The sequence below is a fragment of the Acinonyx jubatus genome, chromosome X (genome assembly GCF_027475565.1).
Source record: "Acinonyx jubatus isolate Ajub_Pintada_27869175 chromosome X, VMU_Ajub_asm_v1.0, whole genome shotgun sequence".
Taxonomy (NCBI): domain Eukaryota; kingdom Metazoa; phylum Chordata; class Mammalia; order Carnivora; family Felidae; genus Acinonyx; species Acinonyx jubatus.
The window spans coordinates 32,798,742-32,812,524 of NC_069389.1; the positions used below are offsets into that span (position 1 = coordinate 32,798,742).

Below are 13,783 nucleotides of genomic sequence, written 5' to 3' on the forward strand. Positions count from 1 at the left end.
CATGTATGCTATATACATAATACTTGCGTTGTAATACATATACATGCTATACATATTCACTGTATATAATTTTTAAAGTTTAATCTGGCAATATTTTTCTTAAACTATGGTTTAAGCTATTTACAGTCATAATTACCATGATATGTACATTTGTTTCTATTATAGTGATCACTGTAATATTTGCCTTCATGTATTATTACCTATAGATTTTATTTGCTTTTATTTTTACTTTCTGCAGGTTGATTAAAGTATATTTTTCTCATTCGATTTTTTTTTCTACTAGTGCAGATATTATATATGATTTTTTATTTCCAGTGATTATACTAAAAATCACAAAATTCATTTTATTTTACTAATCAATAGTTTTAGTTTTCTTCTAATTAATAAAAGGAACTTGATATTCTTAAACTTCACATATCTTCTCCCTGGATTATACATACTTTTTGTTCTGTTTTAGACATATCTTTTTGTTTGCTTGCTTTTTTGTTTAGATATATATTTTTTAAATTCATTTTAGATATTATAATTGTTTATACATTTGTGTTTCTTCGATTTATCCATGTGCTGTTTCTTTCTATACCTCAGATCTATTTTACCTCTTCTGAAGTACAATCTTTGGAAATTCCTTGAGTGAAACTCTATTGATGGTAAATTATTTCAGTTTTTATTTTGCTGAAATTTTTTTTATTTCACCTCATTTATGAACAGTGGTTTTTTGTATATACAATTTTAAGGTTATTTTCTCTCAGAACTTTGAAGATATCATTGACTGGATTCTGGGTTTTATCATTACTGTTGAAAGCCAACTGTCATTCTCATTGTCATCGCTTTGCATGTAATTTGGGGGAATTTTCCCGCTCTACCTATTTGTAAGATGTTCTTTTTTTCTGGAGTATTCTGCAGTTTTACCTTAATGTGTCTAGGGATTTCTTTTTTAATTTTTGTGTTTGGAAAGGAATAAATATAGACCATCATCTCTGTAAGGCCAGGGTTCTTGTTTGTCCTATTTGCATCTTTACTCCTAGCCTTAGCAGAAGGCTAAGTAAAAATGCAATAAATATTTGATGTGTAATGAATACATTTGTAAATCTAATTAGTTTTCTTATGAATAATAAGAAGGAAACTCCTATCTTATCTCAGCATAGCTAATTAACATATCTTATCTCAGATGTCTCCAGTAGTTAATAGAAGATAACAAGGAAAATGAATATTTTGGTCAGTCATATTCTTTTTTTTTTTTTTTTTAGGGTAAGATTACCTATTTTCCCTCTATAAATCTAAGGAGAACTTAACTTGACTTTACATTTAAATAAGCTTCCAAGTGAAAGTTTGGAGTCCCAGGAGGTTGATGTTAAAGAAAATTAGGACCTAGAAAACTCCGAATAAGTAATCATTAATGACAAATGAGTGTAATCTGCTTAGTTTCAGTCAAACTCAGTTTTTGGAGCATGACTTCGAGGAAACACCGAATATATTCCAAGCCTTGTATTTTTCAAGTAGTAGACTGATGTGACTGATAGGGATATAAATTTCACAGTGGTTGTCATGTTTACTTTCTTTCGTCTTTCACCCTTCCTTTATTCATGTCACTCTAATGCCAGTGTGCGCGTGTGGATGTGTACATGCGCACACGTGTACAATCATAGCCCATCATATGAAATGCTGTGTATTGTTCCTTGGCTTCTATAAGTTTGCATCTTTGCTTAAAGGCTTGTTATAGATGACAACTATGAGTTCTTTTTTTGACAGTTTAGCCAAATGCAAAGGGTATGACCTTTTAGTATAAAATCCTGTTTCTGCCATAATACCTTTATAACTTTGGCATGTTATTTAAACTTTGGGAGCTTTAGTTTTGTCATCTGAAATAGAGAATAATAGAGGCGCCTGGGTGGCTCAGTCGGTTGGGCGTCCGACTTCGGTTCAGGTCATGATCTCATGGCTAGTGAGTTCGAGTCCCACGTTGGACTCTGCTGACAGCTCAGAGCCTGGAGCCTGCTTCTGATTCTGTGTCTCTGTCTCTCTATCTCTCTGTCCCTTCTCCGCTCGCACTGTGTGTGTCTCTCTCTCTCTTAATAAACGTTAGAATTAGAGAATAATAATAGCTACTTCATGGCTTAGAGTGAGGATATATAAAGTACAGAGGTATATATAAAGTGCCTAGCACATTACTTGGTACATGGTATATGCTTACTCAGTATTAGCTTCCCTTTCTTCCAGCAAGACTCCCGTGTACCTCCAGGACCTGAGAAGGTGGCAAAAGCATAAGCCCGAGAGATTGCTCTGATGTTGCAGAGCTCTGAAATGACAAATGACTCAAGTGCCTATCTAAGTTGAGCAAATACAGGGATTATAGTTATTGTTTCTACAAGGAGAGCAAGAGGTAATGACTAACAATTCTGGGAAGTTCTTATTTGTATTAGGTGTTGGCAGCTCTAGGCATATATGGTAAAGATGATGTGGAGGACCATTTCCTGGAGCCTGTAGACTGGTTGTGTCCCGTTTTACCTGTCACATGTGAAACTGCTGTTCACACGCCACCCGTCTCAACCCATATCCCAGGAACATTAAACACACACACACACACACACACACACACACACACACACACACAGAAGTGAGATTTTGGTATGCCGCTACTGGGTGGTTTTCAGTTGCTGACCTATCTATTATTTCCCTTGTTCTTTCTTTTTTGCGTAAACCCTGTCCTATTGAAGAGGTTGTCAAATTTTTAAAAAATACAATTCCAGAGAGTAAATACTGTAGACTTTAAAGGCCACGTGGTCTCTGCTAAAACTACTCAACTATGCACTTACAGTAGAAAAGCAGCCAGAGACAGTATAGAAACAAATGAGCATGGCTGTATTCCAATAACACTTTACTTATGGACACTGAATTTTGAATATAATTCATTTAATTTTGTGTGTCATGAAATATTTTTCTTCTGATTTTTTTGAACCATTAACAAGTGTAAAAAAAACATTCCTAGCTCGTAGTCCATACAAAACAGGTAGTGGGGTGAATTTTGCCCACACACCATATTTGCCAACCTCTGCCCGTATTGGTCTTCTGAAGTTTCTGTAGTTATTTTCTCACAACCTGTGCAGGTCATTTCCTGAGTTGAATTTTTTTTAATGTTTATTTATTTATTTTGAGGGACAGAGAGAGCACGAGTGCAAGTGAGGGACAGAGAGAGGGAAAGAATCCCAAGCAGGCTCCACACTGTCAGCGCAGAGCCTGATGCAGGGCTCGAACCCGTGAGCCCTGGGATCTTGACCTGAGTCAAAATCAAGAGTTGGATGCTTAACCAACTGAGCCACCCAGGTGCCCCGAATTCCTGAGCTGAATATGCAAACAAATATATTTCAATGTTTAGTTATTGTTTTACTTTTCTTTTGCCATCATAACAAATTTAGCAGCTTAAAACAGCGCAAATATATTATCTCCCAGTTCTGTGGCTCAGAAATCTGGCTTGGCTTGGTCTCTTTCTGTACTCAAGGTTTGCAAGGCTGAAATCAAGGCTTTGCTGGCTAAGCTCCTATTGGAAGGCTTTGGAAAGATTTCACTTCCAAGCTCAATTTGGTAAGCAGAATCTGGTCCTTGCATGTAGACATTTATATCTCAGAGCCTTCTTAAAAATCTTTCTCACATGTGGAATTTGACTTCCCATTCTGTAGCATTGCAGATCTGACTTCTGCCTCCTCTTCCTGTTTTTAAGGGCTCTGTGATTACTTTGGGTCTGCCTAGATAACCTAGAACAATCTCCCTATTTTAAAGTCAGCTGCTTAGTAACTTCAGTTCCATTAGCAAAGTTCAGTCATAGCAGTACCTAGGTTAGTGTTTGATTGAAAAACTAAGGGACAGGAACCTTGAAGAGACATCTTTAGAAATAAGAATAGCACACTTAGCACCTATATTTCCAACATAAGTAATGATACATAAGGCTGTTGAGTTCTTAAGATGTATCCAGAAATAATTTAACCCATTCAAGCATTTGGTTTTGGTAAATTAGATCTTCTTAGATTTGATATATTCCATTAATATATCATATGTAGTTTCTAACTAATCCAGTAGCCCTTGCTTCACAACAGGTGATCTAGCCACTTGGGAATAAATCTGAGATTTACATGCTATATATAGTCTTTCCTTTCAATGAATAATTTGCTCCCAACGATAACGTTTTCACTTCTTTTCCCCAGTAGTGGAACTGTGTTTCGTATGTAACTTAATTTTGTCTTTTCTATTTAGAAGTAGCATTTCAGTGTAGTTGCTGTGGGGAACATATTGACATATTTTGGGGATCATTTTTAGATAATTTAGGATCCAATTATTAATTTCTAAGTCCAATATATTACTGAATCACATCTATATGCTTCTTGGGGCTTTTCTCCAGCCATCATGTCTGACTTGTCACCAGTCTTGCTGATTGTCATTCTCATTGGCCCAAGAATCTATACCTTTCTTTTCACCCTTTTCACCTTATATCTTTCTTATCATTACTGATATGCATCTTCGTCATTTCCTATTCTATCTATTGCAATAACTTCCTCATCGGCCTGCCTCTGGTTTCTCCTTTGTGCAGATAATGCTCCGGAGATTATATGAGACAACCTGAACTTTAGAAAAACTAAGAGTTCATTCCAACTCCTTACCATGACATTCCAAGATTTTCATTATATGACCCACTCCTACCTTTCAACCTTTTTTCCAGTACAGTCCTCTGTAGAAGTGTTCAGACAGTAGTAGTGGAACACTACTTTACCAACACATCTATAATCCATATTCAGAGAATGGTAAATACCCTTTGTAACTGGAGTGAAGGGTTTGTGTTATCATTGTAGGTGGGGCTTTAAAAAAATGGGTTTGATTGTTCAAAGATTCTTCTTTTCCACCTTCAGCAGTTGGTTGTAAAATTCAGGCAGACCCTTCTACCTCCTACATTTTTATTTTATTTCTTTATTTCTGTTAGTCTTGCCATTGCCCCAGCATGAGTCTTGTCATCTTTCCCGGACTATTGCCATGGCCAACCTGTCTTGTTCCGTTTGCTCTTTACTCTAAGCCAATCATCAGAGTATATCAAGGTATCATTCTAAAACACAGTCTAATTGTGGCCCTTTTGTAATTCAAAACCTTCACTCATTCCCCGTTGTTTCCAATGAAGATTATTTGCCCTCTAATGCGGTGGTTAAGAACTTGAGCCCTAGACCAGACTGCTTGGAATGGGATCCTGAGTCTTTTACTTATTAGCTATGTGATATGAGACATGTCATTTTATTGCTCTAAGTGTCAATTTACTCATCTACAAAATGAGGATGATAATATTTACACAGAGTTATGTGAATAAAAATATATGAAGTATGAAGATCAATTAGAAAGTACCTGGTATATAGTATACGTTCAACTAATAGTTGCCATTATAATCACCATAAAATACTCTAGAAATTGAGATAGATTCTATAAAGGACTGGCTATTTTTTACTCAATTAGGGATTTTTGAGAGTTAATTATTTGGCCAGATAACTGAATTTCAATGCTCTCTCTTTTTCTCTTGAGTAGGCAGCTAAGGATTGTAACCGGTGAATGGTTTTTTGAAGAAAAGGCAAAGCGTTTCAAGCAAGTCAATCTTCTGGGCACTGATATAGTCCGACAGTCCATCTTAAGAAGAAGCCCAGGTAACTAAAGCAATTATTTGGTTTCAAAACTGCCTTAATTTTTACTTTTATGAGCTAAATAATTCCCCTGTATATGTTGCAAATAAACATAGTTGAATTTCCTGAATCCCTTAGGTCATTTCAAAACTCAGCATGAAATCTCAATCTGTAATTCATACAAGGGAAGAGGACATCAACAGAACCACAGTGATTTTCCATATAGCTGACATGCTGAGATATTCAAAGGAAGTATTTATTTTCATCACACATAGTTCTTTTCCTGAATGCACTTCCAATATTTTACTTAACATTTAAGACAGTAACATAAAACAGATGAATTAAATGATTCACATTATGAAAGCACTCCTTGATTTTTCAACATGATATATTTACATAAAATTGCTTTTAAATGTTCCTTTTATGAATCCAATGGTTCTCAACCAAGGGGTGATATCGTGTACCAGGCCCTCCTCCCTCAAGCCAGGGGAGCATTTAGAAATACAATGGGGGCATTACTGGTTGTGGCAGTGACAGAGGTGGGATTAATAGCATGTAGTGGGTGGTTAATAGTATTTAGCCAGAGATGCTAAATGGCCTGAAATGCTCAGGACCCTTTCACTCAATGAAGCATTATACTGTCACCAAATGTAAATGACACTCCACCTTGAGAATGCTATTCTGTGCACTCAAACTACAATTTAACTGGTTAAATATTGAGTGAAACTTGTGTGTAGGAGCATATTTCTCATGTGTGGCCTAGTAAAGGTGGAGCAGGCATCTTCTGGCTTGGTCCTAGGGTGTCTCATGTTTCATATACGGAGACAAATCCCCTCATTTTTAAGTCTGGCAGGTAAAGCTGGGAGGCTTGCAACTGATTCCAGCATCACTTCTGGATGTGGCACTAGCAAGGAAGGGCTTCCCCAGATGGGTAAGATCAGGTGTGATGCCACCGGAGGACAGAATGGAGTAGAGTTAGAATTAAGCCGCTAGCTCTGGCTGTTTTCCCACTCATATCTCAGCAACTTTCAGAGTGTAGACTCTCTCTCAAGTCATGAGGTATACGCAGGAAATCTGATTTATGTGCTCAGAAATCAGGGTATTGTTTCTACAGTCCCGTCTCTAGGGATTTGGAGTTCTCATGAACCCAGGCCTAAAAATATCTGTAGAGGGATGATGTATCATTCCTCCATTGTGGACATCCCTAGAAAGCTTATCTCAGCAAACCTCCCACAGATGAGTCCTCAACTTAGTCTTCATTTAACTCTGGAACACTCAGCAGATTAGAAATAACTGTGTGACTAGGAAACAGGATGGGAATGTCATTGCCAATTATTGTGGACTTCTTTGTCCTCTGCTAACATAGGAAAGTGAATGAAGAATAGAAAATTGCTCTCGTTTCTGGCCATTTTGTATGTAAATTTATCTTCTGATTGTTTTTAATGAGGAACTGAAGAAATACAAAGTCAAGAGCAACCCCACCAGGATGCAGAAAAGGCAGACACTTCACCTTCTGCCAGGCAAAAGGCCAGTCATGATGGACCCAGGAAAAAGGGGTAAGACACACTTTTTACAAGGGCATATTTGAATTCATTCCAGAAACTTCTGAAATAAAGACCCCTTAGTTTTTCTTTTTTTTTCCTTTTCTTTTTTTTTTAAATATATGAAATTTATTGTCAAATTGGTTTCCATACAACACCCAGTACTCATCCCAAAAGGTGCCCTCCTCAATACCCATCTCCCACCCTCCCCTCCCTCCCACCCCCCATCAACCCTCAGTTTGTTCTCAGTTTTTAAGAGTCTCTTATGCTTTGGCTCTCTCCCACTCTAACCTCTTTTTTTTTTTCCTTCCCCTCCCCCATGGGTTTCTGTTAAGTTTCTCAGGATCCACATAAGAGTGAAAACATGTGGTATCTGTCTTTCTCTGTATGGCTTATTTCACTTAGCATCACACTCTCCAGTTCCATCCACATTGCTACAAAGGGCCACATTTCATTCTTTCTCATTGCCACGTAGTACTCTATTGTGTATATAAACCACAATTTCTTTATCCATTCATCAGTTGATGGACATTTAGGCTCTTTCCATAATTTGGCTATTGTTAAGAGTGCTGCTATCAACATTGGGGTACAAGTGCCCCTATGCATCAGTACTCCTGTATCCCTTGGGTAAATTCCTAGCAGTGCTACTGCTGAGACCCCTTAGTTTTTCAAGTTCGATGTCACTTCAGTGACCCAGAGAAGGTCAACATACCTGACCAAGTCAATATTATCCTATCATTCCCCCTAGAACATGAAGTTTTACATACTTTCAGTCTTAAATAAATAAAGGTCACCTTGGACCTGAACATATAAATAAAACTTTTTATTTCATTTGACATATCTGGTCTTGCACTAAATGGTTCTCATTACTTCTAGGTAGAAGGTTTCATGTCAGGGCCAGCCTTGTCTATAAAGAAGTGACAACTGCCTTTGTTGTAGAATGCCAACACTCTCCCCCAACCTGAGTGCTGATACATGAAATATCCAAATCAAAGATTTATTAATTGGGCTTAAAACATAATGTCCCCTCTTTCAAATGGGGGCTTCCTTAAGGAAGAAGTCACATTTGGCTACCTCAGTAACTTAATTCAGAAAATCTATGTCTCAAGTACTAAGAATAAGAATGGGAGGCACATAGGGAAGCAAGAGTCAAGGAGGCACTAGGAAACTGGAGGCAACACGGCTTCTTCAGGGGAGAAAAGAGACCCCTAAAATGCAGGCTAAAAGGACCAAAAGGCAAACTTCTGCTTCCTGGCTCTTCATTTGTTAGTCTTCATTTCTCAGGCAACTGTTGATCTGTTTTGTGGCTTAGTGAGGGTTCTAATGTCCACCAGGTCACTTTATGTTCTTTCTAAGTAGCATTGCTTTGTTCTCTCAGCCGAAAGCGGTGAGCGAGACTGCCAGTATCTGAGCCTTGATCTGGCTCTAGAGAACGTCTGTTTTTGTTTTGGTTTGGTTTTTTAGAATCTCAAACTGTGAGTAGGAGTGAAAGCTAAATGTCCTGTAACGTAAACACCCATGACTAACCATGTCTTCATCAATTAGCAGAGATAAATGTGAAAGATAGCCTAGAGTCACCATACATCCTACGTATTGGTCCTTTCTGTTGTACTGAATCCATTGGCCACCCATCAGAGCTCCCACAGTGCCATGTGCCTGAGTATCACTCTTACATTGCAGTCTGACACCACCTTCTCCCAAACACACACACACACACACACACACACACTTAATTGTGAGCTCCCTTAGTGCTGGACCTGTGGCTTTTTTTTTTTTTTGCTTTTGTGCTTGATTGAACATGTAACTCAGAGCCCACAAGTGCTTGTAGGAGCTGTCGTTTGCAGACCCCAGCCCTGGCTTCACTCAGTACGTTACAGAATGATGTACTTGGAGCTGGGAGACAATAAGTAACTTACCAGCACAATGAATTGGGTGCGCTCTGAATTAAAAACAGCCATAGCACTGGCCTAAGCCCTGCTGGAACTCAAAACTGAGATCTGATGGTTCTGTTTTCAGGGAATTTAACAGTTAGTTGGGTAGAAAAGGTACATACCCGAAAAGTTAATATGTATAGAAGAATTTTAGGAAAATGTAAGATGACAATATGAGCTGCCTGACAGCCTTTCTAAAATAAGACAAGGTGTTAATTAACTATAAGAGATATCATAAGGATAAGTAATTAAGTAAATATTAAATAAGGGGCTTAGATAATAAAGAAGTGAATATTAAACAAGGGGCTTAGATAATGTTGGGAGGTCACAGAGGACAATGGGAAAGACATAAAATTGTAAGTGTGACCAGATGAGGACCTTGAAAGACAAGAGTTCAGGATAGCAAAAGGTGGGGAAGAGTGATTCCACATGGAAGAAACACCTTAAGTAGAAGTATGGATGTGGGGATATGAACAAGGTGGTTCTCAGAGCAGCATAGATTGACATTATATTGAGCACTATTCTCACCAAAAAAAAATGTAATTTTCCAGTTAGATTGAAGCTTCCGACACTTTGACAAGACACTCTTTATATATCTTTGAAACAGAGACATCTTGGCAGATTCTATTAAGATTGTCCCAATACCTTTGGAATACATTTTCTCCCTAGAAAACTGGAATATAAAGTAAATGAACCGATTTTTCCAAATGCTGTCACAAAAAGAATATAACTTTGGTTGTTTATTAAAGTATATTTGGAAACCCCCATGTTTTGGGCCTTCACTGGCCTGGATCATGACTCAAATCTCAGTTCCTGAAAAGCTATTTTTGTTCAAGTTCTAAATAATTTAGTCAAATGGGAATACAGTCAGATTTCATCCCACATGAGACACCCCAATGTTCAAACTTCATTCCCGCAGGGAGAAATGTCCTGAAAGATATAAAGATGGTTTCCACCACATGGGTTTAGTCCTTCATTCCACAAGAATTGATTGGGTTCTACTATGTGCCAGGCATCACTTTAGGCTCAGGGGACCTGACAGGAAACCAGCAGGGCAGGGTTGCTTTTCTCATGGAGCTGTAGTCTAATAAATGACCACCTCAGTTTGTCCCAGAGGATCCATCATTCTAGCACCCCTCTCTGAGCAAGATGAGTTCAAGCTCCATAGTCTTTTTTTTTTTTAAGAGAGAGTGTCATGGTGTGAGTGGGGGAGGGGCGGAGAGAGAGAGAGAGAGAGACACAGAAACTGAAGCAGGCTCAAGGCTCTGAGCTATCAGCACAGAGCCTGATGCAGGGGCTTGAACCCACAAACTGCAAGATCATGACCTGCAAGCTCCCTAGTCTTAACATCCCTGCATACAGGCTCAACCCAGGCAGTGTTTCCCTATTCCCAGGTAAGTTCCAAAGTTGATGGTCTTTTCCCTAGCAGGGACAGAGGCCTGGCTTACTGACAAGTGGTATGGCCTTGGGAGAATGTCATAACCTCCTCTACCACTACCCTTGATGGCATACTACCGAGGCACTGGGAATTTCCCAGAACCTCTCAGCCCCAAGGCTGCTTTATTGAAGAATTATTTACTGTTGAAAATAATTAGAAATGGTATTCTTGAAATGACCTTTTAAAATGCTTTTTTTCTCTGATGTTACTTCTAAGTACATATATATTTATATAATTTCAGATTTCTTCTTAGCAAGTTCAGATCAGCAACCAGGGGAGAAATCATAACTCCAAAAACTGAAAGTGGGCGGAGCTACAGCTTGGACTTAGACGGCCAAAACTTTCGGAGTTTAAAGTCCATCCCTGGTTCAGACAGGTAAAGCACATACAGATTGCACAATGGTATAGCCTGAGAATAAGGTTGACTTATTTCCATCCAAACAGTGCTTCTAGGTACCTGTAAAGTATTTCTTCTTGGAGAACTTGTAACATAACATGAAAAGCCAGGAGGGTATTTTTCAGTTGAAATGGGAAGCACTTAGCCTTCTGGAATTACAGCTATCAGAATCATCGGTGTGATGTGTAGGGACGGGACTTGATGTTTGGGGGTATACAGGGAAAATACATTCTTTTCAGTGATTTCTTGATCTTTCTCTGTTGAAGCTTCTGAAAAGAAACATGTGAGCATTAGATATAGTCCTTGCAGCTTTTTAGAAGTTATTAATAATTTCATCACTTGAACTGCTCCAGAGAATTTCCATAAATTCCACCTCTTTCTAATTCCACCTCATCCAACTTGTTATCAGTGGGGCCAAGTGAGAATCTCCTATGCCCAGGGTTATCACCTTGTCAAGAAAAGCAAAAAGAAAGGATAGCCAAGAGCATAGTCATTTCACATCAGGCTTGATTTTCTTTATCCTGTCGGGGTATAAGTCAAGGCTTATTTTCATGATTAGTGTACTATCAAAGGCAGTGATGAGAAAAAAAGATGTACCCTCATGTTTCACTGGTTTGTCCAAATGTTAATTCCCTTTCATTTTCCTGGAGTTGCAGTAATTCTACAAATCCAGCTAGTGAAGCCTCCTCAGGCTTTGTGAGCAGAATTGCATTCTTCCCTGTAATGTATTTTAGAATATGGAACAGCAAATTCCCCTAGAGAGGACCCTCTTATGACTTTGGTTTTTTCCCATGGTGGCTCTCTATACTGGTTTCTTTTTTCTCTATAGCATTGCTGCAAAGTAGTGCATTTTATGTAAAACAACACACAAAAATGAGGAAGTATAAAATCATTTATCATCCACTCTCAAAAGATCACGATATTCAGTAGTTTTCAAATTTTCAAGAATGTAGATATATTTCCTTTATGATTAAAAAAAAAATCAAACCATAGTTGCTTTTGTCCTTGAAATAGTCTCCTTGACTTACCTTGGGGCAGCCCCCTGCCATGTTCCACAGAATCTTTGTATAAAAACTTCATTTTTGTTTGCGGTTGTTGAACTTCTGACTCTCAGACAGTGGTCCCCATTATTTAGAGGTAAGAACCAACTAACTTAGTGTTGCTATTTTTGCCCAGCTTCTTGGGGACTCCACAGATGAGCCATTTTGGCATAGACTTCAGGCTAATATTTAAGAGGGGTGATGTACACACACACACACACACACACACACACACACACACACACACACCACCTGGATGGACTGGAAGCTAGCTGCAGAGGAGGCCCAGAAACAGGCCGGGCTGCCGCCACAGAGCACTGACAGCACGGTGGCCAGGGTCCCCCGACCCGGGCCTGCAGAAGCCGTCACATCTTCGGTGGCCACGGGTGCCTCTCCTGGCATCACCCTGACAATGTATTCAAGGCCCGAGAGCCACCTGGACCTCTTCAGGAGTCCAGAGGCAGCCCAGGCCCTTCCAGCTCCGGCCAGCAGATTGTCAGCCAAACGGCTGGCCATCTGCCGCGGGGCCGCTCTGGGGATGGCGTCAGCCACGCTGACGGCCTGGCTGGTCATCCACGTCCTGACACTAGCCGAGTGGCTCCGAGACGGAAAGGAGGCCAAGAGTGGCCGCGCCCACAGGCCTCTACACCTGTCCCCCTACAACAGCACCCTGGGGACCCAGTGTGGGTGGATGTACACTTTGGACCACACCTAAAAAACAAAACCTTCAGCCGGCACCTCGTGTGATGTGACAGTTCTGTCGAACTGGCTTTTTCTTCTCTGCTCTTTAGGAGGACGTCAGTGGACTGGAGAGGGACAATCCTAGGGTTGCTTCAAATCGGGAGATTTCAAATCAAAACACAATCAGAAAAACCAGTTACCCAATTAAAAATTACATATTTCCTAAAAAAAAAAAATGTGTGTGTATATATATATACACACACACACACACACACACACAGGGAAAATACATAAAATAAAAAATACACATACAGGGAAAATATATTCTCTCTCTCTATATGTATATATATGTATATATATACATATACATATATATACATATACATACATGTATGTATATACACATGTATATATACATATACATGTACATACATATATACGTGTATGTATATACATATATACATATATGTATATGTACATGCGTATATGTATATATACACATATACATATGTATATGTATATATGCATGTATACATACATGTATACATGTATATATATACGTATATATATGTCTGAAGAGGAAAGATGGAGTTCCTGTTAGAAACCAAAAAGTCTCCTGACCCAGCAAATAGATTATTCCATTTTAAATTAATTAGTGTTACAGTTATTCAACAAGAATACGGTTTTGCTGGTCTTCCAGAATCCATGTGCCTGGGTTTATTTCTTCTGTGTTATCTACTGCTGAGTATAAATAATCATAATATTGTAAAGCCATATGGACATGTTTCACCAAACACTGTTGTATTGACCTAGGGTTTTCTTGTTCTTGTTGTAAACTGAAAGGAGGCAGACTTTATCTTCTAAATCCTAAGTACCTGAAATGGTTTATAGAAGATCAGGATATGGTAGTCGGGGATGCTTTGGCTTAAGCATTCCAGGAACAGTGTTTTCCCAGTAAGAAAGAGAATAAAGCCATTGGGGAGATCAGTAGAGCAAAACGTTCGTTTCCTAGAATGTGCATTTATCATAACGATGACTCATTAATGGACTGCCACAGTGAGATGAGTTATATTATCCCAAAACTATTCCTTGGAAAGTTGGGGCGGGAAG

General features: G+C 38.8%; 1 protein-coding gene across 3 annotated transcripts in view; it reads left to right on the forward strand.

Moving 5' to 3' along the window:
• SYTL5 (synaptotagmin like 5) overlaps positions 1-13,783 on the forward strand; it is a 118,663-nt gene that overhangs the window by 55,003 nt on the left and 49,877 nt on the right. For all 3 annotated transcript variants that reach the window (XM_053202229.1, XM_053202230.1, XM_053202231.1), the window contains exons 4-6: positions 5,554-5,669; positions 7,093-7,201; positions 10,797-10,931. In XM_053202229.1, coding sequence (XP_053058204.1) covers positions 5,554-5,669; positions 7,093-7,201; positions 10,797-10,931 — 360 coding nt within the window. The remainder of the gene's footprint in view (positions 1-5,553; positions 5,670-7,092; positions 7,202-10,796; positions 10,932-13,783) is intronic.